General features: G+C 45.7%; 1 protein-coding gene across 6 annotated transcripts in view; it reads right to left on the bottom strand.

Annotated features, from left to right (window-relative positions):
- Positions 1 to 27,403, bottom strand: part of LOC105900202 (SEC14-like protein 1) — a 40,752-nt gene extending 13,349 nt beyond the window's left edge. The window contains exons 1-7 of one of the 6 annotated variants that reach the window (XM_042703961.1): positions 27,148 to 27,403; positions 26,758 to 26,827; positions 26,343 to 26,389; positions 17,721 to 17,810; positions 2,743 to 2,892; positions 2,217 to 2,348; positions 155 to 283 (exon numbers count right to left, since the gene is read on the bottom strand). In XM_042703961.1, the coding sequence (XP_042559895.1) occupies positions 155 to 283; positions 2,217 to 2,348; positions 2,743 to 2,892; positions 17,721 to 17,783 (474 nt within the window). In that variant the 5' untranslated portion in view covers positions 17,784 to 17,810; positions 26,343 to 26,389; positions 26,758 to 26,827; positions 27,148 to 27,403. Of the gene's footprint in view, positions 1 to 154; positions 284 to 2,216; positions 2,349 to 2,742; positions 2,893 to 17,720; positions 17,811 to 20,250; positions 20,783 to 26,342; positions 26,390 to 26,757; positions 26,828 to 27,147 lie in introns of those variants that run through there. The other 5 variants (XM_031563512.2, XM_031563511.2, XM_031563514.2 and 2 more) reach the window with 5 other exon arrangements.
- Between the last annotated feature and the right edge of the window lie 530 nt (positions 27,404 to 27,933).

Below are 27,933 nucleotides of genomic sequence, written 5' to 3'. Positions count from 1 at the left end.
GTGTGCCAGGTGTGTCCTGAGTGTGTCCTGAGTGTGTCCTGAGTGTGCCAGGTAAGTCCTGAGTGTGCCAGGTGTGTCCTGAGTGTGTCCTGAGTGTGCCAGGTAAGTCCTGAGTGTGCCAGGTGTGTCCCGAGTGTGCCAGGTGTGTCCTGACCTTCTTGATGCTGCTGGCGTACTGCTTCATGGCGATCTTCTCCACCGTGCTCTCGAAGCCAAAGAAGGACTTGATGTCCAGGCTGGCCGACTGCTCGAAACAGGTCCACTCCTCGTTCTCCGGGTGCACCTGCCAGTCAAAAAAAAAAAAAAAAAAGATAGAAAGAAAGAAAGAAAGGTTCCATTACCATGGAAACTACATCCAGTCAAAGACGGGAAATATTTGTGTTTGCCAAATAGACCATTTACTGGAACAGTGTGTGTGTGTGTGTGTGTGTGTGTGTGTGTGTGTGTGGTCTCATCGCAGCTGGCCAACAGGGAGTAGGTTTTGTATTTACCAAAGCATTTTTTTGTTTTTTTTAAACTGACAAGACTAAATAGGGTACGGTAGTCATTAACTTATATCTATACCCTTCACTAGGTTGCAGCCTGACGCAGGTGTAGAGTTACTAGAGACACTACTGATATGGGGGCAGTGATCTGCTCAGATGGTCAATATTAGTGGAGAGCAAAGAGGCCGGCTCATAGCAGCTGACCAAGGACCAGTCTGCCACCAGAGTCCATCCCAGGGGAAGGGCAACATGCACTGGAATAAGCTGATCCTGAGTCAGCCGCTTGGGCCGGAAAACTACTGACTGCAAGCTCATCTGCGTGGAAGAGGAAGTGTCCAGCGAAGGGGATAGTGGCAGGTTAGTGTCCTGAGGCAGGTGTGGAGTTATTGGGCTCATGTGGGGGGCAGTGATTACTCTTCACTCCCACTGACCCGTCTGAGAAAAAGAGCCCAGCTGGGCAGAATTGATTGAGAGTAGAGCGGGTGAGTGCTCAGATCAGGAGAGAACCGACACATCATCTCCACAGGCAGGAAGCAAACGCACTGCGGTGAACCACTCTCGGAGGGAGGAGCGGGAACTAAAGGAGGAGGAGAGAAATGTTAAACTCTCTCGGTCCTCTTCGCTCTCCCTTAGTGTGTGTTGGAGATTTTTTTTTTTTCGGGAAATGGCGTAATACTAAATACAATTTTAAATATCTAAAAAGGCGGTGACCTCATTAACACTACCCTAGTTCCGTGAGTGCTGTGCCCCCATTCTGGGACCGCTCCCTCGTGTGGAGCGCATGACCTCACACTGACTGGGGATCAGCTTCCCAGGTCCCGCCTGCCCCGTCGCCTTCACAATGGAAGCAGCAGAGACCTGATCTCAGGTCAGATAATAAGGGGGTCGCCCCTCCCTCCCTCCCTCCCTCCCTCCCACACCTGAAACAGCAGGGAGCCCAGGCAGGCCAACGCTATGACTCCTCTGGGCTGAAAGCCTGCTCTGCTGGCTGCCTCAGCAGCAACACACTGGAGCAGCCAGGAGCCTTCAATTATTCATCCAGCTGAGGAGCCCCGGCCCGGCTCCAGCGCCGGGGAACGGGGCCAAGGCTGCGGGCCCGGAGCAGAGCCCCTCGCTCAACTGCACTCTGTTTTGGGGGGGGGGTCTGTGGTCCACAGAGGGGGTAAGGAGGTTAAGGGATTTGTGAGGCTTGTGATAGGGGGTGGTGTGTGTGTTTGAGAGGGTTGTGGGAGGGGAGGGGGGGGGGGGGGTCTGGTCTTGACACGTGGAGGCTGTCAGCAGCTCACGCTCCAGCAGTGATTTATGGGCAGCCAGCGGGGAGGGGCTGAGGCCTGGAGAGTTTGCTGATGGTGTATGCAGCGGTGGAGGAGGCACCATTCCAGACATCTGTGTGTGTGTGTGTGTGTGTGTGTGTGTGTGTGTGTGTGTGTGTGTGTGTGTGTGTGTGTGTGTGTGTGTGTGTGTGTGTGTGTGTGTGTGTGTGTGTGTGTGCGTGTGCGTGTGCGTGTGTGCGTGAAACATCAAGACATGCTGGTGCTAGTTTTTAGTGCATAATTTCAATACAAACTGGATACATGTATATTAATTGGATGCATGGGAGAGGACAGAGCTAATACAGAGGGCAGAAGCGGATGTTGCACTTGTGTAAGAGTATGCAGTGTGTATATTACACAAGTGTGTATATTTGGAAACTTTGTTTTGTTTTGTGCGTGTTTTCCTGTGAGCACTCACGGAGTAGCAGCATTCTTCACTGATGATGACCCTGTTGGAGAAGGTCTCGTTGTGGGACTCGATGTGCAGGGTCCTCTGGAGGCGGTTCAGGGAGTTCTTCTGGTTGAAGTACACGTAATCCACCCCGGCAATCTGTGGCCAACCACAGACAAAACAAGCAGCTCATCACACACAGCTGTGCAGCGCACCTCTGGGGACATGTCATTTAAAGGGCCGGTTCACCAGTACCCTCTAGTGACTGACACAGTAGATAGGTCTGTCACAATCACATCACCAGCCATAACGCATACGTTTAAAATACACAGGGTTAAGATCTTAACATTATGCATCACATCACCAGCCATAACGCATACGTTTTAAAATACACAGGGTTAAGATCTTAACATTATGCATCACATCACCAGCCATAACGCATACGTTTAAAATACACCATCACCATCCATCTAGAACCCACAAGTCTCACACGTAACACCCTACTCATGCGATTGTGATGCGTTATGGCTGGTGATGTGATGCGTTGTCGTACCCTCTTGAGCAGACGCGGCGCGTCCACGTCTAGCTTGCAGCGGCGCTCGACGTTGTGCATGCAGCCGTCCTCGCTCTGGTCCTCGCTCAGCACGTCGCTGCCCACGAACATGGGGATCAGCGGGCAGGTAGGGAACCGCCGCTCATACGCCTGAGAGAGAGAGAGGAATGAGAGAGGAGAGAGAGAGAGAGAGAGAGAGAGGGAGGAATGAGAGGGATGAGAGAGAGAGAGACATTAAAAACGATAACAGTTTCCCCTGAAAAACCTCAAGAGAAAGAAAGAGGAACACCAAAATGTCAGTGAGATTACAAGAGAACTTCTTCTTAGAATATCCACTTTCATACCAATTGTATAACAACCAGTACAGACTCTGCCTCAAAATTCTTCTACTTTTTATTTGACTGATAATGTAAAAAAAAAAAAAAAGGGAGCACTGAGGTCTCAAGGCAGAAAACAGAAGGCACTGGTCTATCTCCCCAGGCCCTGACAGACAGACTGATGGAGGACACAAGGAGGGTGGGGGTGGGCTGAAGAGTGGCCTCGGCTACAAAGAGGGTGTGTGTGTGTGTGTGTGTGGAGGGGGGGGGGTAATGCACATAGCAGTGATAAAACATTATATGCCGTACTAGAGCGAAAATGACACAGTTGGTGGTGTTTGTTTTCATATATGATGCATATAGCTGCTGTATGTGGAATGTTTAGACCCCACTGTGCAGACTTTGGTTTGTGTGTGTGTGTGTTTTGTGTGTGTGTGTGTGTGTGTGTGTGTGTGTGTTCAAAGCCTCTAGCACAGGACCCGCAGCAGCAGCAGCAGCAGAGGAGCCACAGCGCTGCCCTCATCACTCACTGGCCTCAATCCGATTTTATGAAATTCTGGTCCCCGAGGAGCACGGCTGCCTCAGCGCAGTGAGGACGGACTCCGCACAGGCCAGATACCAGCACAGGAGGATGAGGACGGACTCCGCACAGGCCAGATACCAGCACAGGCGGATGAGGACGGACTCCGCACAGGCCAGATACCAGCACAGGCGGATGAGGACGGACTCCGCACAGGCCAGATACCAGCACAGGAGGAGGAGGACGGACTCCCCACACGCCAGATACCAGCACAGGCGGATGAGGACGGACTCCGCACAGGCCAGATACCAGCACAGGCGGATGAGGACGGACTCCGCACAGGCCAGATACCAGCACAGGAGGATGAGGACGGACTCCGCACAGGCCAGATACCAGCACAGGAGGAGGAGGACGGACTCCGCACAGGCCAGATACCAGCACAGGAGGAGGAGGACGGACTCCGCACAGGCCAGATACCAGCACAGGCGGATGAGGACGGACTCCGCACAGGCCAGATACCAGCACAGGCGGATGAGGACGGACTCCGCACAGGCCAGATACCAGCACAGGCGGATGAGGACGGACTCCGCACAGGCCAGATACCAGCACAGGAGGATGAGGACTGACTCCGCACAGGCCAGATACCAGCACAGGCGGATGAGGACGAACTCCGCACAGGCCAGATACCAGCACAGGAGGAGGAGGACTGGCTCCGCACAGGCCAGATACCAGCACAGGAGGAGGAGGACGGACTCCGCACAGGCCAGATACCAGCACAGGAGGAGGAGGACGGACTCCGCACAGGCCAGATACCAGCACAGGCGGAGGAGGACGGACTCCGCACAGGCCAGATACCAGCACAGGAGGAGGAGGACGGACTCCGCACAGGCCAGATACCAGCACAGGAGGATGAGGACGGACTCCGCACAGGCCAGATACCAGCACAGGAGGAGGAGGACGGACTCCGCACAGGCCAGATACCAGCACAGGAGGAGGAGGACGGACTCCGCACAGGCCAGATACCAGCACAGGAGGATGAGGACGGACTCCGCACAGGCCAGATACCAGCACAGGAAGAGGAGGACTGACTCCGCACAGGCCAGATACCAGCACAGGCGGAGGAGCACCTGACCTGAGATCAGCCATTTGGCTAATAGAGGGAGGAGTGCCGTGGGGTTGGGTGGGGTGGTGTTCCCATTTCCAAATCCCCATGTAATCTTGGGCGCTGGCCTATTTGCTTACTTATGGCATTATATTTCAATCTTCTTCAGCTTGCCAAAATGGGTTTCTCCAGCTTACTGTATAAATGCAAAGCAGTGCATGAGAGTGTGTGTGTGTGTGTGTGTGTGTGTGTGTGTGTGTGTATACATATACACACACATCACATAAATGAACATTCAGTCATCAGCCCAGGCAACACAAGGTCACCGAGCATACTGCGATCACTTGGTCTGAGAAAGACAGAGAAATGCTTTTGATATGAAAGCACTCAGCTCATGCGTGTGTGGACAGCCTGTACTGAGGAAAGGGGGGGGGGGGGGCCTGAAGCCATGCGCACAGATGCACGCAAACTGCAGATATTACACGCGACATCTGGTTGAACAAGGGAAGCATCGGTCAGAGCAGGCCAACCAGGACTTAACTCATCTGAACCAAGTTAGGTGTGTACACACACACGCACAGGGCGGCCAAAAGTAGCCTGGATTTCACTGTCGGAAGAATGCCACAATGTACTTCATCTGTAAACTGAGCAGTGTGTGTGTGTGTGTGTGTGTGTTGAAACTGCACCAGACGAGATAAGGCCAAAGACACATCAGAAGAAAAACAATGATGACAACAGCGATAACAACAGCCCAAAACAATGTCAACAGATCTGGGCCAAAAACGTGTGATCAAACCAGGACAGACATGGATCAATGTCCCGATGTTTTCTGTGACCCAGATCACAGTGAGTGTGTGTGTGTGTGTGTGTGTGTGTGTGTGCGAGTGAGTGAGTGAGTGAGAGAGAGAGAGCTATCCACTTGCTGCTGAGCTGGGCTCTTTTCAGTGCTAGGCGCTCCGCTCTGGAAAGTAAAAAAAGGCCACTTCCCAAAACGTCAGTAATAATGGACGGTTTATATAAAAAAAAATTTTTTTTAAAACTCCTGCCTAGCACGAGCCTGGTAAACATCTTTCCACAAACATCAAGTACCCCGTCCGGGACAATAAATTATAACAAACAGAGCAGCTAAAAGAGTTAGGGGTAGAAAGCAACACAAACACACATGATAACTTAACCTGCAGCCTGCCTGTTTGAAATACGACACTCACTTGGGCTTCCGTGTGGCGATTTTACCTCAACTTCCAGATACAGAACTTACTTTACTTCCCTGTCAATCACTTTACTTATAGTGCTTCCTTGTAGGAAATTACCTGAACAACTAATCCGGATCCAGTAAGCCATCACAGAGGTGTGTAGGACCTGTGATTGCTAACTGGTACCAGAGATGCCAAACATTTCCCTCAGTTATTACAAAACCTCTCCGTAGGAATTACTTCTTGTCTAAATGTCATTTCTTCACAGTGCAGTATCAGGGCGTTGTCAGCAAGTGGGAGCGTAACGGCCGAATGAATCAGAGCTCTGGAGCCAAATGCAAATAGTTTCCAACGGAGATCAAGCGAGTCCCTAGTCAAAAACAGACTACCTCACACCAAAACAAAGCGACAGTCTTGGCAAAGGCTTCGCCTCAGAGCGTGCGTGTTGGTTAATAACAATCTCAATAAAAGCCTTGAGGCAACGCCATCACGTGCGGCGCCAAGGCGTTTCACTCCGGTGGTTCCCACATGCACACCAAATAGACACAATCAGCTGCCAAAACATGCCATCATGAAAACCAACTGCTCTCCAGACAATGCCCATCCCAAATGAGTGCAAGACCTAGCCACTCCAAACAAAGTAGGGCAGTCAATATTGAATTACGGAATAATTACACTGACCCCGAGTTTATTAGCTCTTTAGCTATCAGTTTAATTGAATCAAGGAGATCCTATTGTTCCATTTCAAATGGAATACATCGCTGGAAAGGGATCCTAGATGCGATAGCGGTCAGTGCAGGTGATTCACACTCACAGGAGTGGTGCCTGTGTGGAGTACCGACAGTATAGTGGGACGAGGGCCAACTAATTCCTTTACACTAGTAACCCTTAAGCAGGACAAAGATCTCTCTCTCTCTCTCTCTCTCTCTCTCTCTCTCTCTCTCTCTCTCTCTCTCTCTCTCTCTCTCTCTCTCTCTCTCTCTCTCTCTCTCTCTCTCTCTCTCTCTCTCTCTCTCTCTCTCTCTCTCTCTCTCTCTCTCTCTCTCTCTCTCTCTCTCTCTCTCTCTCTCTCTCAGGTCTGCTGTTGACCAGGAGCCTTGAAGAGCCTTACAGCAAAACAGACCCCTTTTTCTAAGAGAATTCAGATGTTTTTGTCAAAGGCCCCCAAAAGATCGCCATGGAGACGGGATACACTCGGGCTCAGCTCGCATCGGCTCCAGATTGAAGCAATGGCTTGAGAGATTCAAGCGTGATTCGTTTAGGGGCTTTGAAAGTGCAGTGCTGGAAAAATTCACACAAAAGCCTAGAGCAGCACTCCCGTGCGAAACACTGGGCAGATTTAAAAGCTAAGTAAGGAGTTTTGGTCTAAAGCACGCCAACTTCCCTAAAAGGAATGCAAAAAAACACAAGCCGGTCGGGTCTGACAGAAAATTGCTAACATGCTGGAACGGTGTTGTTCGGTGGCATAGCTGGCTATGTCCTGCGGTGAAAGCTTTTCTCATATTTTCAGACGGTGCTCTGTGCCAGACCACAGAACGAACTACATAGTGCATAAACCAGGTGTGTTTATCTGTCCTTCACAAGACCATATATGATCAAAATTCATTTGAAGATGATTTTCAAACTAGTTGCCTATAAAAATAGGCTTCAAGAAGTGTCAAATTGTTGCATATTGTCGCATTAAAAAGAGGAACTCTTTTCGCCCCCTTCCTCTCTGAGGAGAAAGGAGAATCAGCCTGATTTGAGAGCTAATGAGGGTAATGAGTGACCTGACCCTGAGCTTAACTCACTTAGTCAATGAGGGAGAGGCTCCTCGGACAGGAAGGGGAATGACTGCAGTGGCCATCCGTTACAGAGCCGGGGGAGCCTCAGCCAAGGTCAGGCAGCTCCGCTTCATGTCCCGACTGCTGTGCCGACACCGCAAGCTGCTCTATTTATGGTTCCCATCACAGACACCACAATAACACACGCTGACAGTCTTCACACATCCAATGTCAATGTTACCATGTCCCTGAGTCTAACACAGAGAGCGGTAACCCACAAACACACAACAAAGCAGACACACAACTGATAAATGCGCTCACACACACACGTAGATTAGCATGAGTTAGTAAGGTAAGCATAAACCTGGCTCTTGACACACATGGTGTCGAACCAACACCGTGCACGGCACAGGCACTCACATCCACCCATGTGCCGGGGGCAGCTGTTTATGCCGCAGTCACGTTGCCTGGGGGATGGGACATGGCAGCCGTGCACAAATCACCCACAGGCCCGGCTAATTAAAATCAACTTATCAGCATCGGCCAGAGGCATTTACACTGTGACGGGATCAGCCATGTGGCCGACGCCACGGCAGTCTCTCCCATCTCCTTTGTGCATCACATCTGAACTGAGATCAGTCAGTCAGTAAGTCAGTCAGTCTTCTCTATATGTACTGTGAACACCATCCTAAGGCATGGACACAGTAGTCATTAAATGATCTGATGTAAGGGCGCAATCAGTGGGTACTAATCCACAAATGGGATTTGAATGATGGAGTGGTGGGAGATGCTGGATTGACATTACATAAAACAGCAGTCTGAGAGTAACACAGTGAGTGATGGGGGACTGCAGGGCGTGTGTGGATCGCCGACTGTCCAGACCGAGTGATGGAATCAGTTAAGACAACTGGTGGACCCAACTGAACTTTGTCAGCTGATCAAATGGGTTCAGGTCAAATCCTTCGCATAACGGCATAATCATGGCACAGTACTGGCACTATGGGATTCTGGAATGAAAGCTTCATGGTTAGCACAGAAGGGGAGTAAGCACACTCATCCAAATCCAAATTGTGTTTCCAAATTGAGGCTTGGATCATTAATAGGAAAAGCTGAACAAGTCTGACTCACCCAACACAGCATGTTTACGAGCATTTTATGATTTCCTGATTTCCTATAAAACCAATAAATCTCATCCATCTCTTCAGGGCTCCGGGCTGCGCATTTCTGTGATGAGATCTTCCATTTCACATGAATGCCTCTCATCACACCATGAAGAGAGGACGTATAACAGCTTGAGGAGACTGACAGCCAGGCTAATTAGAAGTGCGCCAATTAGAGATGCACAAACTCATCTCTGTGATGTAGAGCAGCCAGATTTTCTAGCCTGACTCCGATAGCTTGCCTAAGGGTATTTGGTTAAGTGGTACAATCTTTGCAAGAATTTTGTACGATGATAGTATTTCAATAGTTGCTTCTATTGATGTATGGGTGACAGAATCAATGACACTCTCTTTTTCCTATTAAACGCAAAATACAAGAACCGTTTCATGATTTATGCTCGACTTCCTTGATCTATCCCATCATTAATGGTTTAGTAGCTATTAAATAAATAGATTTATAGCTGAAACGTGACCGGATTCGTAACAGCGTAACTGGATGAAGGGGGGGGGGGGGGGGGGGGGGATACTGCAACTGGTCAAGGAGAAAGGACATCACCAAAATATCCATCACCGACAGGCAAGGAGAAAGGACATCACCGCCAGGCACTGAAAATGAGTCACAGTGTGAACCTTTTCTGACAAAATGATGGTCACCTGTCTCCAACCCTCCAAGCCTTTCTGAAGGGGGGCCGAGGCGCTGCAATAACAAAACACTTCAGCGTCTCTCCCAGCGTCTCTCTGCACGTTGTGTAACAGACCCCCGGTGCCGGTGGGGAAGGTCAGGTGCTATTTATAAAAGCGCTTGACGTCTGGGAACAGAACATTTTGGTAATGGGGCGCTTAAGATACAGATGTACAGGAGGGGCCGGTGGTGCTGGTGATTGGAAGGTCAGTTGCCATGCAAAATGGGAAAACACAGCAAAACAATGCATGCCTGCCAGACGGAACACTCTGTCCGATCGGGATGGTTCAAGAGGGCAAAACACTTAAAGCTCTGCGGAATTTTGTAAATAACCGGACAAAGAGGAGACAAAGGGTGAAAAAAAAAAAAGAAAAGTGAGGTCTCGCACGCACGTGTTTCTCTCAGTTGCATAAGAGGCAAACTATCGGCCAGGCGTGGTCCTTTGTTTTCCATGATCGCAAATTATACCCAAAGCGCTGTTCTTCCAATCGCTCGCATCCAACCTCCACTCAATTTCACAACAAGCGTTCGATTCATGGCTCAGTCCACATAGGCAAACCTTTCCCCTTCACAAACAAAAGGGGAACAAAGGCAGCATTATTGCATTTGAATCGCATTTCTGGAAAGCACACCCCGGCTTCTCTCGTGTTGACACAGTGCATTCTGGACAGGTTGCCAGTGCAGGGGACCAGTGTAGGCCCTCCAAACACAGCTAATGAGCCACCAACTCATGTCAACTCGCTTACGCATCCTAAATGTTTACCCACGGCTCTGGTAAGGTCAAAAGGAGGAGAGACATCACAAGGGACATCACAAAAGAGTAGTGTGTGTGTGTGTGTGATTGTGTATAGGGCTGTGTGTGTGTGTGTGTGTGTGTGATTGTGTATGGGTGTGTGTGTGTGTGTGTGTGTGTGATTGTGTGTGTGTGTGTGTGTGTGTGTGATTGTGTATGGGTGTGTGTGTGTGTGTGTGTGTGTGTGAGTGATTGTGTATGGGTGTGTGTGTGTTGTCAGAGCTGTTTTAGCAAAAGGAAGAATGGACTCAGCTAAATTGTATAGTTCAAATTGCATTATTTTATGCCAACAATAAAATACAAAGAGAAGGAATGTGTGTGTTGGTCAGAACGCCAAAGGGACGAGCCTGCCCAGTGCCTTTACGTTTTTAGTGTTCAAACAGATTGCTTAGGGACCTGCTACACTGGCAACTGGCTGCAGGGTCCACTGGCAGGGGTCAAACACGTGCCAATCAATTGAGGTCAGCAAATCGGAGAGCACACCAGCAGTTCGGAGAGCACACTGGGGAGGAGTGTTTGTGGACGAGGGTAGATGGGTAGACACTAATGCCCTGAGAGCAAGGGGGTGTGAGTGTTTGTATGAGAGTGTGTGTGAGTATGTGTGCGTGTATGAGTGTGTGTGCGAGTATGTGTGTGAGAGTGTGTGTGTGTGTGTGTGTGTGTGAGAGAGAGGTCACAAGTGGCCGATTCTTGTGGCTTTCTGATAGGAGCCTGTGCTAATGAAGCCCTTGCGCCCAGCTGTACGGCTGTCCATTACGTATGGCCCTGTGCCAGAGGGAGATTACTCATACATGTACACAAAGGCCAACACTGCAGACCTCACAGGCGCCTGCTTACACAACGCGATTACATCCAGACTACAGGCTGCACGGAACCAGGAGGAGAAGAAAGAAAAAAAAAGCCAGGAACGCATGAAGTAGTTCATCTGCAAAACTGTCTCACCACAAAATGTATCTTTACCCTCCAATATGAAGGGATGGGAAATGAAGCAGAGAAGTAGGTCACTGCTGAGGAAGTGAGGAGGAGAAGCGAGATGGGAACTTTTAAAGCAGCGGTGAGGTTTTAGAGATGGCAGGGAATTCACTTGTGTCCTATAAATGATGCAGAAACACCCGCGCTGGCATCCTACAAGCGTTTAAACAGCTGACAAAAACCAGGACGGCGAAGAATGTTTACCATCCCAGCACAAAATCAGCCTGAATAACTCAAAGGGTTTCTGGTTGTTACCACGTTCTTTAGCTAAAAAGCTTCTATGGAGGCCTTTCACAAAGCAAAGGAGGAAATGTAGCCCTTTATTTACTTTTTTCGCTGGTCTGGTTGAACAACTTCAAAACGAAACCTGAAACTGAAAGTACTTAGCTAGCATTTGACATCCCATTCAAATGCAAACAATATAGTTTCGCCAGTAGCTTTCTTTTCTCCATGAAGGTTTTAAAAGGTTGGACACGTCAAAGGCAGCCGATTGTGGTGCCACTGGTGTGAATGTGTCCCCTTCTCTTACAGTTTGAGAGGCCGACTGAGCCAAAGCGTTCAGGGGAGATTACGCCGACATTGGGCTCGTGCAGGATGCCGGGGATGGAAAGTTACAGGGCTCTTCCCAGCCTGGCATCACATTCATCCCTGGCCTCCTCCTGCCACTGTGGTCTTGAGAGAGGGGTGGCAGGTCTGCATGAGCACGAAGAGAAGGCAACATTGAAGGAGGGGGGGGGGGGGGGGGGTCTTGACTAGGCAGTCATGCGCTCTTCCCCATCAAAACAGGAAGTAAGATCAAGCTAAGACAGTATGTGGTTAGCGGTCTGTGAGGGGGAAGCTGGTACACACCGGGGATGGCAGAAGTCATTGTTTAGTAGCATATATTTAGCAAGGCTGTCCTTACTGTTGGTTCAGCAAGCACAGCACAAAAAAAAGAAAAAGAAAAACAACAACAACAAAAAAAAAACAACACAATTCTCACATCTCCATCTGCAGCTGCCTGGGTGCCATTTCCGCAAAGGCTGCCACAGCTTTCGCTGCTGTGTACAAATCCGGCAGGGTGTTGCTGAAATGATTACACGCTAAACATGGTGTTGCGCTGGGCACTGCCGGGAAATGTGTACCGTGTTGATTAAGCACATCCTTTACTGGAAGCCCAGTGGTGTGAGAAAAAGGGGGCGTGACCTTTGACGGTCCACTGCTGGCCCGTAAGGATGGATGGAGCTGTGATGTAAGCTTGCCGCAGCAAGGGGTGCTTGCGGGGAAACAGAGTGTGAATGATGCGGTCAGGAATCATGCTGGCTGACTGCCCCCATAATACTGTGTGTGTGTGTGTATGTGTGTGTGTGCGTTTCCATGCAGTGATGAGTCAGACAACATAAAGATGCAGGTTTAACAGACCACAGGAGTCATCCTGTACTACATCAGCACCCCCACACAAAGTATTGTGCGCCTGTATGAGTATGTGTGTGTCAAACTGCAAGATGAGGGCTGAAGAAGGCTATGGGTGGGGTATTCAGCCCTACAGAACCTTATGTAAAAACATTACGTCCAGACCACAGGCGTCATCACCCCTTCCTAGAGACGCACAGTGGAAAATTCCCACTGGCAGCAGGCTGCTCATCCCTGTGCGCACCACATGTCTCTCTGGGCTCGTTCAGCCATGTCTCTCTGGGCTCGTTCAGCCATGTCTCTCTGGGCTCGTTCAGCCGAGGCTGACATTTCCTATTGGATCCGATAAATGAATTACCTCGCGGGGCATCGGTGTTGACGCACTTGCTCTACAGCGGGGATGAAAGTTCTGAATCAAATTTTGAAGATATTGGCAGGCTGTCAGCTGCGTTCAGATGGGTCAAGTGAGCAGCAGAAACACTCTGCCAAGAGCAGTGAGTGAGGGGGTGGAGAGACTCAGACCTGCAGTGCTGGCATTGGCACAGGGATGAATGATCAAGTGCTGAGGTGCATTTTCCAGGCTACCAGCATTTTCTCCAGCTGCCGGACACCCACATGCGCAGCAAATTAACTGACACAAACTAGGAGGGATGGGATGTGTAAATAAATAAACAAACAAACAAAAACAATTACATAAATAAAAAGACAAAACTATCCGTTCTAGATAAAGCAGAGGCTGGAACATCAAAGAACATAAATACTAGATCACATCAGAATCACTGGTCAGGCCAGACTGGTTGACACCTGGTAAGACAAATCAGGTCAAACTAACTAAATGCTTCCAATGTTCCCAGATTTTAAAAAGAATTTCTGATTCAAAACACTTATAGGTATATCTTTAAAGATGGAGCACCCTGAAGGTGCAATGAGTAATTGTGAGGGGAAGGGAGACATGCTAACGTGCTATAATCCACAAACATAAATCGCATTGTCAAGAAGAAAAGATGTCTGAGAAACAGCCAAAGAGGACACAGAGACCTAAAAACACAGGTTTGCACAGTAGGATTATTTGGATTGATGCATAATTCAAAATGCTATGGTAGGTAATGTTACGTTTTCTTGTTAGCTTAGCTGATACAAACCTACGGCTTCTGCAGCTTCTGCAGCAGTACTGAAGGGAGAGGTGCACTTGTTTGGCTGTTGAGTTCAAATATCAACAACTTTTCTCCGGAATTGCTGACATCCCCCCTATAAGCACACCCATTACTTTGACTTTTCATTCTCTGATTGTAGACCTTGTACGGCTCTGTGTGTCGAATAACAAAGCAGTCCACACAATGCAGTCTGCTGGAACACTGGACTGCATTCCAAATGACATCAGAATTCTGCAGCGAGGGTAAAGTTGTAAACACAGTGCTGTGCTCTGCACAAGCCAGTTGTTATGGGTGAAATTAGGGAGGTTTTGTACAGCAAATGAACCCTTCTGCCTGCTTTAACCGTCACCCTGCCGGAGGCTGGACGCCCGCCTGCGAGCTCAAACCGCACAGCGGGGGACGAACACTTCCCTCACAGTGCTCAGACAGGCCATGTCCTCGGGGTAGTACCAGGAAACAGTTTAGAGACACAAACTGAGGGTAAATTTGACTTTTCGGTTACCGGTCACTGAACAACCAGTCATGCTTGAAACGGCTATTTCCTGCACTGGCTGAATGATGGGCCGCACCTTTGCCTGCACGTATTCTTACAGTGTTGACAGCCCAACAAGAGAAGGGTTTCAAAGGGCTGTGTTGGTTAGGGTCAAGGGTCACTTCAGCCATGATTACACGGAGAAGGAGCCAGCACTGTTGATCGAAGGGGGCTATGGGGAGTGAGGGGCTACATACCAATGTCCTCTCTTGTCCAAATATGGCCTGTTACAGGAGGGGAGTGGGGCCCACTTTACACGTTACTCAGTCCAGCAATCTGTAAGAGATTCATCAGTGCAGGGCATCAGGGTGTTTCCTGTCTGCCTACAGACTGACTGAGTGAGGGACCACATTCTCATGCTGATCCCCTGGAAAGTTCTAGGGCCAGTCATTTTCATTACACGTGGGTGTGCAAGCGGTATTAAAGCAGTCGTGTTTCTGCTGTACACCGGCGACGGTACGAGGACAGGAGGATTTGCCTAAAACCAGCATATCATCCCCCCCCGGTTTCCTGACGGTGCCCCGATGTGCACGAGTGTGTCCCGGCACATCCTGTCCCCTCCGCCGCATTAACACGGAAGCCAAAGGAGCTTTGTCCCTGCAGATTACACAGGCGCTCATTTAAACAGACAAAGCAGGCTTATGTCCTTAATGTGGCGGCGCAGCGGCGGGAGGGTGGTGGGTGGAGGGTTGCTTAGTGAAGGAGCGGCACCCGTCCAACCTGAAACAACAATGACTGGGCGGGTCAGCATCGTTCCTCTCTGGTCTCAGGGGGAACTTCTGTTTCATGAGCTCCGTGGACAGCAACGCGATGTAATAGCAACAGCAAGATCAGCTCAATTTCCTGTTATTGTGAGAGAGAGAGAGAGAGAGCGAGAGAGAGCGAGCACGCCGGTCAGGCTCTTGTCGCTCGACCCCCCCCCCCCCTCCCCCTCCTCCTCAGCCACCGTCTCGCAAAGGCTGCATTCCTCAGGGAAGACTCCTGGAACACTGGGGTTGTCACGGGGAAAGAATGTTGTTTGAAGCTGATGCGTTCTGCAGCAACTGGGTGGATACCCCCGTTCCAGAACTGTGTTGTTCACTCAGACGCTGTTTTACTGCGAAAGAGGAAGCGCTGGTTTCCTATTGCAGGGTGAGAAACACAGCTGATCCCCCCCCCCCCCCCCCCTATTCACACGCACGCAGGCACGCTGGTGTCAACTGCCTTTAATGTGAGCTCGAGCACAGAGGCACCCTTCAGTAAGGCAACCTGCAGCTGTGCATCAGCACCATTATATTTAGAGGCTTTCTAGAGGATTCTAGGGGATCCTTTGGGGCTGTGCTCCTGAACGGCTGTTTTTTTTCCAGCTTTTGTTTCTATGGTGGGAAACAAAACACACTTCAGAGGCTTTGCAGACTTGTGTTTTGCGACACAAACCGCAATAAACAAGATCTTCAACAACTGGCTCTCGCTTGACACGGGCAGGAAATAAACAACCTCTTGGAGTTGTCTAGAACTGTCTAGAAGGCAGGCTGCAACAAAGGCCTGGTGAGGCTCAAGCAACAGAGGAATATTTTACCAAGAAACATTCCAGGACCTGACGAGCACAGACAAGCTGGGTGTGTGAGGCAGACACCTCTTCAGTCTGGTCTTCGCAACACTGACAGTTTAGGATATATAAGGTGGTCACAGTTTGAGCTTTGGGGAAAAAAAGAAAAAAAGAAAGAAAGAAAGAAAGAAAGAAAGAAACCACACACACACCCCCTTCTGCAGGACCAGGGTTAACCAGGGTTAAAAACAAACATAATATCCGGTATGAATCCCAAAGGGGATTCTAACTTATAATTAGGCAACAAAAGAGGGATAATCCAAAAATAACAAGGACGGACACCAGGGTAGGACTAAACTAGGAGGTTGAATAGCTATTCCAGGGGCAGAAGGTTTACCTGCACATCCAATGAAATCTCCCACCAGAGGTACGCAACGGCCCATTACCCCCTACTCTGCAGCGTCTGCAGATGTGCGCCCTGCGAAGCTAGTGAACCCAACCAAACAAAACAAAAAAAAACAGCATAATCAACAAGGTAAGATACTGCACAAAACTCCCCAATGGCCTTACGACCAAAATAACAACCACCTCTGCACCATGTCCCCTCTCGAGGGTCTGCCTCATCCTCTCCCTTCTCCATGTCCTAGTTTACCGGAGCCCCTTCCTCACGCTCCCCTGGAGGCAGGTCATGTCTTTGGCGAGTCCCTCAGGCACACGCAGCTATTTCAGTCCGCCCGGCCTCAGGTGCATGAAAAGTGTAAGCACATGAAATGCTTGCTGACTATTTCTGCGACACGCTTAAAACCTGGGCTACAGGCTGGGGGAAAAATAAATAAAAATGAAAGCTTTAATAAATGGGAGCTGCACGCACATTTTCAGCTGCTCTGCTATAAAGCAGAACCCGTAACTGATTTCTGCCTGGCCCGATCATGTTTTCAGTCAAGAGCTCTTACACAAGATGAGGCTTCATTGCAAAAGGACACCCACCCACAAAGCTTTACCTTTCCACATACCCAGATGAGTGAGAGAGAGTGAGAGTGAGAGAGCACATTCCCCACTCCTCTGCTCCATTACCGTGGGGAGGGAACACCAGGCATAAACACTGTTGCTTCAGCAACCTCAGGTGGGGCCTGCCTAATGGAGTGGAAGGAGAAGCAACCACCTCCTGGTCCCTGTCGTGTGTGTGTGTGTGTGTGTGTGTGTGTGTGTGTGTGTCCACAGTGACTGCTACATCACATATTGTTCTTCCATTGCCACTGAACCAACCCATCCTAATAACGCCCTGACAATCACGGCTCACTGGGTGGACTAAGAGGCCCAGAAGCAGCTGTTCTGCCTTCTGCTCCCTCGAGAGAAAATGTATGAAGAATTTTTTTTTTTCCCCCTCAACCCCCATGTCACTAAGTGGTAACAAGGGTTGAGCGTCTCTAAAAGCCTGTGCTGCTATGTTTCATTTTTAAAGCAGCAAATGGATGACTAGCAACTCAGCAAAGAAATGACTACTACGCATTTCTCCATTCAGGAGAGGACACCGACTCAAACTTACTTGCCTTCTACTGGTCTACGGTAGACATTTCATAGTACTGACAGCACTTGCAAATAATCTTTAGCTTCCATACAGAAGTAGTTTGAGTCTACACTTAGAATAAGATAATTCAAAAGAGAATGAACACAGTGTTCAAAATTCTTGCTCAGACACTCAGACACTTACAAATTAAATGCAGAAACTTGTTTGACACCATTATTAGGACTTTGTCCATCTATATTATATTGTCTACATATTTCTATCAATGCAGACAATATAAATGCCAATCAGTAGTGGAAAAGGGGGGAAAAAAGCAGTTACTGAATAGACTCTAAAAGCACTTACCGCCATCACCAGCTCAAAGGGCTGCTTGTAGACCCTCACGGGGGACTGATACTTTTGCACCATGGTGCCACCTCCACTGGTGCAGTCAACCTGGGAGCAAAGACCAACAAAAAACACACACACACACACACACACACACATTTACCTCAAGTACTACATAACATATATACACATATAATAACTGGATATCTCTATGGCAGGCTGTGGCCCAACCTCAGCTACAACCAGCTACTTTACGCCAGACTAGCTGCCAACACAGAGGGGCTTTTGAGGGGTGAGGGAGTTGGGATTTGTAATGTATACGGGGGAGCCTCACTGGATGCAAATACAGTCTCCCATTCACTTGAAAAGGGCTGCATCCAGCTGGCTGCGTGCCCAGCACCTTGAGTGTCCGTCCGCAGTGAAATACTGCAGGGGAGCACTCTCAGCCGCTGTGGGTGAGGGAGCCCATCTCATTGATAAAGCGGTCTGAATTAATCAATGGCCACGGAGTACTCAACCACTCAAGGTGGTGCTGGTATAAACTACAGGGAAACGCTCAAAGCAATAAGGGAGCTTCTGTTGTTCTGTTCTGTTTTGTTCTGTAACTGATCTTGGGTGGCAACCGCCAGCATTCCACACACACACAAAAAAAAAGTCTTCTCCCATATTTCTTACAATGAAAACAATGGTAATACTGATTATAGTACTTATATCTTTGCAATTGTCCTTGCTGAAACTGACATGAGATGACTGCACCTTTGCGGATTCCATTCAGGACCTGGCATGGCTTAGGTACATGGTGTCATTTCGATTTGAAAAGTGCTGGGGACATAGATGGGATTTTCTGGATCCTACCCGTCACTGGCCCATTGCGTGTCTACCTCTGCTATTATGATGAGCATAGCCTAAATACAAATGCACCAAATTCCAATCCCATTATTGGGATTGTGTGCAGGCTTTAAAACTCAAATGTAAAAACATGCCAAAAATAAGTGGGATGGATACTGTCAATTAGTAGCCAGCGGATAGAGAACTCTGCAGTGAGAAAACCGCATTCCCCGAATCTGTAAGATATGTGCTAGAGACGTGCACGTGACAAACCCAAGGGAACTGTGTAACCCCGACCTCCGGTGTCTGAAGGTGCGGGTTTGAGTCCATTGCGGACTTTGCACATTTATATACAATCGCATAGCGGGCAACTTAAAAACCTTTCACCAGCTTGAGGAGCCACTATTCATTGTAGTGATTTTTTTCTTTCTTTTTTTTTCAGATGTCAAAAGTGGTGGGCACAGGTCCCCAGCGCCTGTGAATGGCGAGATTACAAAAGCACGTTTTGAATTGTTTGTACTCTACACATATTACACGGAACATACACCGCAATATTACTCAAGGGTGTCTGATGTTTGGGAGTTGAGAAAGTTAAAAAGAGGAAGGGGTTCGACTTACTGGCATACGTATTTGAAGTGAAGGGTTTGCTAATAGCTATATGTGATGACAATAATCGAGCGACTATGATCTCAAAAGCACAACCACGACTAAATGAGTCCTATATAACTACTGTAGCTAACCAAGGCTATCTCTATGCATGTTTAGGCAATATGATATTTACCAGCATGGCTCGTATGGGTATCTTAAAACCTGTCTTAAAAAGATAGATAGTTCCACGATTCACGTTAGGTAGGATGGTAGATGACAGCATGGCACACCAGCATAGGCTATTACTGCGACATGTACACCTAATGTAATGTTTAAAAAAAACTTTACATTGTACTTGGTTGCAAGGATGAAATGTCTAGTAGCTTGGAGTTACCAGATTCAATCAGCAAGTAGATAAATGCAGTAGTTACTTTACTCTGGGATTTAATTCAATATCACGATAGGATAACTTTGTCTGGAACAAAAGGTTCTAAAATCACAGGCTCAACCAATCACTAACTGAATTTGCTAAATAAGTTCATTTAAATTACTGCTCACGACAGTCAGTCAAATAAAGACAGCTGGTGAGTTGGGATTGGGCTAGCAAGATATCTACTTGGAGACACCCGTTATCAAACCTGTTAACTGGCAAGCTAGACAACGATATGTTACACTTAATTTATCTGGTTTCCTACCGTGTAGTCAGATTGATAAAATAGCAGCATGGAATTTGAGCAAGATGAGCTAGTTGCTGCTGTCTGGGCTACATAGTAGCGAATTCAAGAAAGAAACTGTCACAGTTAAGGCCATATGGATTTATAAAACCATCGACAACCAACCAAGATTAATGTTATAAGCAAATATGAATTATAAATCCATCGTCTCATCCATTAACCAACATGCAAATTGCCAATAAGCAGTGCTAACAAATTAAGCACGGTTAGCTAACAACCGTCAGCTATTTTTTATTATTATTATTCTAAACAATGCTTGGTTATGCTAGTTTCGTGGTTAGAGTATAGCTTCTAAACGAACTAGCTAGCTAGCACATTTGAACTGCGGTCAGCGTTGACACAGTTCACCAAAATGTACTGTAACTCTAGCCCTAAAATACAATCAAACACAAACTCACCAACCTATATGAAGAACTGAAGTTAGTCCAGGGTTCTGCAACGGAATATGCAGGCAGCTAAACACTAACGTAGAGAATCAATTCCGAAGGCATCCCGAAGCGAAGTTAGCTGTCGGAGAACGGTAAAACCGGTTTGCGTTAACACTAAATTAGCAAGCTTCCTTTGGTAGCTATCTTCCTATGCTGTTTCAGTGCCGGTCATTTGACTCTGCTATATCAATATGTAACCCGCTCGTTAATTCAACATCATTACAAAATTGCAAGTTAGCTAACTAAAAGACTTCTGCCCAGTACCTCTTTCAGTGAAGGATGTGTTGTCGTCCTTCACTGATGAGACGGAGGCTGAATCACTGATTAATATCGTTCACTCAGCCTCCCGTTGACAAATCATCACACTCCGCCCCCTTGCACTCTTCCGCTCTCTGTGGATGAGGCGACTGCATGGATGACTGGAATACTTCACTGCCCTCCTGCGTTTGCTCACAGAACAATTCTTCAATTTCCCTAGTGCAGCTAGGCTTGGGCAATGTATTTCACAGCTTTTACATACTTAAATGACGTTTACATTTTAATATGTTTACAGGAAAACAGTTAGGGTCTAATATAATACAAGAACTTAATATGAGTTAGTTCAAATTCTAATAAAAATCGAATTATTTGATGTATTTTAATACAAATTAAACCAAGCTTTTGTGTTCATACAGTAACTGCACACTGTGGTCACTCAGTACATTTACATTTAGTCATTTAGCAGACACTTTTGTACAAGGGAGAGAACAGTCAAGCTAAGAGCAATAAAAACCTGGTGTAACAATAAATACTACTTTACATAAGAAATAGAAAAACGACATAGAAAAGAAAAAGAAGTGCAGGAATGTAACTGGTTGAAATGCAACATCTGCAGTACAGCTAGTGGATTATGTAACAGCTCAACAGTCCAGATGTGTGAGCAAAAGGTAATTATCACACATGTAACACCCTCTCTTTTCAATGAATATACACAGAACAGAGGGTCATTTTCAATTACAGGCAATAGTAATTGAATCATTGAACAAACCTGTTCAGTTCCAACATCCCTGCTCAATATTTGAAGGTATGTGTCTTTCCTAAGTCAAGGGTTGTGATGTGATGCTTCTTAGTGCAACACTTTTTAGAGGTCTAAAACTTACACCAGCGGCTAGATACTGTGTTCTATTGTTCTGTAGAACACAAAACATGGTGCCATGTCTGTGTTCGTCACTTGATTTAACCAAAAGGAAAATAACATACATGTTCATATCTGGTTGCCAGAAATATTGGATTCTGTTGAGTATCAGTGAGGCCTGTTTGACACTAGGTTGAATATGTGATGACAATGGACAAGATATATTATCCAAAATAATACACAAACTCACAAAAGGAACAATTTGATAATGACCAGACCACATTAAAAAAAAAAACACACATCTTCAGGTGGACCAGGATGTCTCTGTTTTTAAAAAGTAGGTTGACCTACTTGCAATTCCTTTTTTTGCTAATCTACTTTCACCTAATTTAAAGTTTGATTTTGAATCAAAGTATACATTTTTGTGTCAGGGTCATTGCTGCAGGATCCAGGGTACCAGGGTCATTGCTGCATATTTTAATACACGTTTAGACTGTCATTTCACAGAATATCACATATCACCAGGAGTAAAAAAGACTGTTATCATGTATGACATAGTAATTGGTTGGGGGAAAAACATTATTTTTTTTTATTTTTTTAAAGTTGATCAAGATCTGTTAACCAGTAACTGAGATAGTTTAAGGCCCAACAATTATTTGTTGAGTACATCGTTTACAAAACGTGCATTTCTAAATATTGCTATTGTCCTAACATCTGCTTCTCCTTTCTGAAGTCTTTCTTAACACTCAGGGCATCACACCTCACATCAGTTCCATTTCACAGCAGTCTGCACCAAATGTCCTGACAGCACTCAGTGGATTTAAGGCTGTGGATTTCTAACCACAGGGTAGCATGCTTATTACAGTACCCAAGCTGCTTACAGCCACAGCTGATAGCATTAAGCTGATTACATTCCTCAAGAAAGCCGGTGGTCTTGCATCAAAATTCCCAATGGTCAGCTTAACAGCACAAGTATGTATGCCTCGGGTGTTTGATTGTAGAATGTTCTGACATCCATATGTAGCCCTTGAAATGCTCACTGTGCCATTACAGAACCCTTACCTGAGTTCTGTAGTATTTGTACCACTGTAAAGATGCAGCCCGCAATTCTGGCAACAGGTTGTTTTCCTGAAGCAACATGTTGATTGGTTGGAATACTGTGTGGCTTGATCCAAGCCACGATTGTTTCCCATTTACCGAGCCAGAATTGTCTAAAATGATGCTGACCACACACACAGAACGGACAGCTGAGTGATTATTTGACAAAAAGTGTATTGGATTAAATAGACTAGTGACTGCACATTTAACTGGACTGCATACTACATTCACCCTATTTACTAGTGTAAGTAAGTGGGCTGAATGGGGACAGTAACAGTATAAAGTAAATATAAACATAAATAATAAATAAACATAAATACATTGGCATCAGGCAGTGTAGATATGTGATATTAATATGTAAAGTTAACCTCACACCTTAACAATGTTTACCTTGCACTAAAAGGTGAGGCTGTGTATGATTTAAACGAAAGGCTGCAGAACAGAGGTATCCATCTCGTCTGAAAACACCCTGGGGTTCGTACACAGCCCTGCCTCTGTAAATGGAAAACAAACATAGTGGCTCGGACCAAGCCATAAACAATCCCAGCCAATCAAGATGGCGCCTCTGGAGTATGGAAGGGAGCGGTGTAATTTGATTCGCTGTTGAGCTCAAATATCAACAACCTTTCGTGGAACTGAAACCTAATCAGACTGCATCTTTAACATGGGGTTGGGCAGGACTTGCATTTATCAATGGAAATTCTCAGACCATTTTCTCCATCAGTCTTTGAAATGAGGCTCCAGTAGCCCTTTGTGGCATACACTCAAACAGGGTAAAACCCCATTCAGAATATGAATACAGTTTTCTCTTTGTCTCTTTGAATGCAGGGTTCCCACCCTGGGTTTCAAGTGGCCTTAATGAAGTTTCCATGACCTTTCATAACCTACAGGTACACAAAATTGCATACTTTACACTCCACAGGTTAACCCTAATTATTAAAGGAAAATTAAACAAGCCCTTTTCTAATAAGCTAGGCCACCTCAAGTGGAAACCATCACGCTGCAGAAATTCACACAAAGAAACATTATCCACGTAAGAGTGCAAGAACATAATTCATTTCAATATACTTACTTGTGTGTCAAAATCTAATTTCATGACTTTCAGTGAATTTACTGAATTCCATGTCTTTACCAGGCCTAGAAAATAGGATTTTCCAGGATTTCCATGACCATGGGAAGCCTGAGAATGTGATGTCAAGAATGGATGGAACTTCTCGCAATGCTCAGGTGAAGTGATTCAGACAGTTCACATTTTGTCATTGAGTCCAACTACAGACCTTCTCAAGCAGTGAAGATGAAACACCGAACACTTGATGATACAACTGAAGAAGAAACAACTGGTACCAGAAAGGCTGCATACTATGGTGTTATTGTGTCTCATTCCTGAGGGTGTGGTGGGCATTTGAGCACAGAAAAGTATAAAAGCAGATAAAACCAGCTCACAGGTCCAAAATAGAAGGCTCTGTTCCCAGTTAATTTCACAGGTCAACTGTTCATACAATTAGGCGCTAGTGGTGGGGGGAAAAATCGATTCTGTTCAGTATCGCAATATTTTGCCCACGCAATTATATCGATACAGTAGCGCAAAGTATTGCAATATTTAATTATATAATTATGCGTTTTACTTTCGGGTTTTCTCCATTGTTTTTCTCAGAGTTTACTCTGATAATATTACATTTGCATATTACATCCACAAGGTGGCGCTTGTTGCGGTGCTTTGTTGTCGTGCATTCAACAGCAAATTCAAATGAAAATGGCTTCACCATCACAACCGGTTGTACACGGTTTGTATCAATGTAATGTTAGCGAATGAGGGGTGAGAAGCATACCTTTTAGCTTCGTTTGAAGCGTGCCTTTTAGCTCCGGCATTGGTCTCCCATTATTGATAGCTTTACGTTTCGTTTGAAAGTCCAGTTTTGAGAAATATTTAAGCTTGGGTTAGCTATAGCTTAGTTTAAGCTATAGAATCTTCCATTTTCGCGGTCAAGGTCAAATATAAGTGTAGAAGAAAAGCAACGGCAGAACAAGCATAAACCCGACCGTTGGGCTCACGATGGGATTCATTGAGGCAGAGGTAGTGTTTGCCTCCCCTCTGTGCTTTTTCACAGTGGTTTTATGTCAGATCAGCAAGACTAAATAGGTTCTACGCATGTGCTCAACCCAGTTTGTGAGGGATTGCGCAATCTGAGATGAGGGACAACTCGTCGCTGCCTCACCGTCTCAATGTCTCCTGTCTGTTTGAACAGGACACGCGCAAATTCAATGATTTGATTATATCAAATGCTCAAAATGATTGGAATCATGCAGATATTACATTTATAATAATATATATATAATTTGTGCAACATTTCACAGCTACTGTATATAGCCATTCCACCTTGTACATACTTTTTTAAACTCCTTAGTCCATTGCACTGTTGCACTGTTTGTTTGTTTGTATTGTATTGTATATTTTGTGTAAGCACACTGAGAGTCACTTTACCAAGTCAAATTCCTTGTTTGTGCAAACTTACTTGGCCAATAAAACCTGATTCTGATTCTGATATAGCACAGATCAGTAGAGAAATATTAATTTATTTTATCATATTTTTATTTATTTTTTTACTTTCACTCTGCCACCACATCCGTGGTGCACTTCGTTGTGGATAAGTAAAGCCTATTTTGCTACATTTTTGTAGTCCTGGTAATCTTTTGTTTGGCATGTTGGCAAGGTTATTAAGAGGACAATGGTTTTGGGCTTTAATGAATGTTTGTTTATTAATTACTTATTTTTCAACAAATAACTCATTTATAATTACAAAGAGGGAAATTCTGAACTTTTTATCGCAACTTTCATTTGCTCCCGCAATTTCATCAACAAACACCTAAAAAACACAGCAACTTTCATCACAACATTTTGGAAAAGCTCCCGCGAAATCAGGATTTTTTGTTTTTGCACTTGTTTTTAATGTCTAGAAGATAATGTTGTACACAGATTTAAATGTGACATTTGAAGTGAGTTGAGCAGTCTTATTTTCCTCATTTTTTGTAATGCCTTCTGAATAATATGGGGGACATGAATCGCAATATATCGCAGAATCGAAACGCAATACTTGCTGTATCGCAATATGTTAAGAATCGCAATAATATTGAAATCGTGGCCCAAATATTGCAATACTATCGAATCGTCACATTTTTGCCAATTCCCACCCCTATTAGGCGCTGCCTTTGAGATTGGACAGTAGATTGAGAGATGAGAGCGAGAGACAGGAGTGGGATCAGGAAACTACAGCAGGTTAGTATGAAGCCTGGGTCCCCAAGAGCTGTAGAGCAGTCATGGCCCCAGTCACAGGTTTCCTAACTTGTATGTCAGTGCTCACAGGATTTCACTTTTATTGCATCGAGTTACTACTATGAGGCCTTTATTTTCAATATAGTATTTCTTAAGTATGTTTGTTCATAAGTGGAAACTACTTGTCAACTCAGAAACAATTAGGCCGCTTTAGTGAGGTGATTCATGATATCATTTAACACTGAAAGAGCATATTGCAGCATTTCAAGGTAACCATTTGGTATTAAGTGTATTTATATAAAAATATATTAAAAATACCCATTCCTACCTCCCTCCATTTTGAACACTACAGTAATCTATGTCAAGCTGGGTAGAGCATCACATTATCCAAGCAATTTGAAGTCGTTTTAGTGCAATACTTGTTTGAATCATGAATTTCTGAGCTAAAGAAAAAAACAAACACCCATGGATTTTGGAATGAACAAACCATTTTTAATCAGAAGTAAACAAAAACAGCTTGGCATATTTCATGAATCACAAAATTGTTTATAGAAGTGCCATTTTACCCAAGAAGCTTACCGACAGTCACTCAGAAGTTCTCCACGATGGCAGGACACTCCAGACTCCTGGACACATGGAGATATCGAAACACATAAAAAAAGTAGTTTAATGTCATTAAAATATTTAAGCAGCAGTGAATCGTAAGAAACAGAACTTCCATACAAACATTTCACATCTACCTACAATAGTAGGCTACAGGTACGATCAAACTTGACAAAATAAAGTGATAGAAAATCTTGTCTGCAGTATCATACAAGAGCATCAAACAGCTTTATACATGCTCACACCTGCTACTGCCAGAGTCAGCGTCTTTGCTGCCCCTGTTATCTAGGTCTGACTGGACAAGCTGCAGTTTACAACCAAACAAGTTTGGCAACACTGAAGCTTTTGTCCCAGACCAAATAAGACAAGACTAATAAGTTAGGACACTTACCAGCCATTCCAATTAGTCTTCAAACCATCTACAGCCGTTTTCCCATCAGCTGTGTGTTTCATGATCAGACCTTTAACAGATAAGCAGCAGGGAATCGTAAGTGACAGAACTTCCATACAAACATTTCAAATCTCTCTACAATAGTAAAACTACAGGTACGATCAAAAGTGACAAAATAAAGTGATATAAAATATTGTCTGCAGTATCATACAAGAGCATCAAACAGCTTTATACATGCTCACACCTGCTACTGCCAGAATCAGCGTCTTCGCTGCCCCTGTTATCTAGGTCTGACTGGACAAACTGCAGTTTACAACCAAACAAGTTTGGCAACACTGAAGCTTTTGTCCCAGACCAAATAAGACAAGACTAATAAGTTAAGACACTTACCAGCTATTCCAATTAGTCTTCAAACCATCTACAGCCGTTTTCCATCAGCTGTGTGCTTCATTATCAGCCCTTTAACAGATAATGAGAAATGGCTCACTACCACAGCAAAGACTTGTTCGTTTTCAAACCAGTTTTGCCCGAAGTGCCCAATTAGTGCCGAGAGGGGTCCTCTATTGCAAGAGTTACAAATATCTATAGATACTAATCATGCGTTCAAGCAGCTGGGAATTGGGGTCTAGTTAGCCAGAAGGTTAACGTTACCCACACAAAAGTAAATAGTCAAGTATCGTGCGCAAATTACAACCTAAACAATGAAGCGACTTCATGCGCAAAGTACTTTTTTAAATCTTTCACTGCAAACCTTAGCATGTAGAGTGAAGTCAAACCCACTTCTCGGAGCCCTCAAATCTCCCACTTGGCTAGTGGAATATTCCGAGTTGGACTTTCAGGTCGGAACTTCCCACTAGCTCATGATGAACAAATCATTAGAATGTGAGCTCACTTTAGCGCCATCTTCTGATCACCACAGCCCAGGACTGTTTGCCATGCTGACTTTCAAAATAACAATTTCAAACTGATGTCAACGTTTCAATGTACCGGAACCCCAACATTTAAATGTATTGTGTTGCGAGCCTAAATACATTTGTGACAAAACACAACGTTGAATTACCAAACAGCTGCGTTAACAACGTTTAAGTTATATGGAACATCTCCCCCACTTACCAAGCTAGCCAGCTAACCATCTGTTGAAGACCGTGATAGCTACCAAACCAAAGTTAGTTGACG

Source organism: Clupea harengus, chromosome 26 (genome assembly GCF_900700415.2).
Source record: "Clupea harengus chromosome 26, Ch_v2.0.2, whole genome shotgun sequence".
In the NCBI taxonomy this organism is placed as follows: Eukaryota; Metazoa; Chordata; class Actinopteri; order Clupeiformes; family Clupeidae; genus Clupea; species Clupea harengus.
Note: the sequence above shows the minus strand (reverse complement) of the source record. Positions and strands in the feature narration are given on the sequence as shown.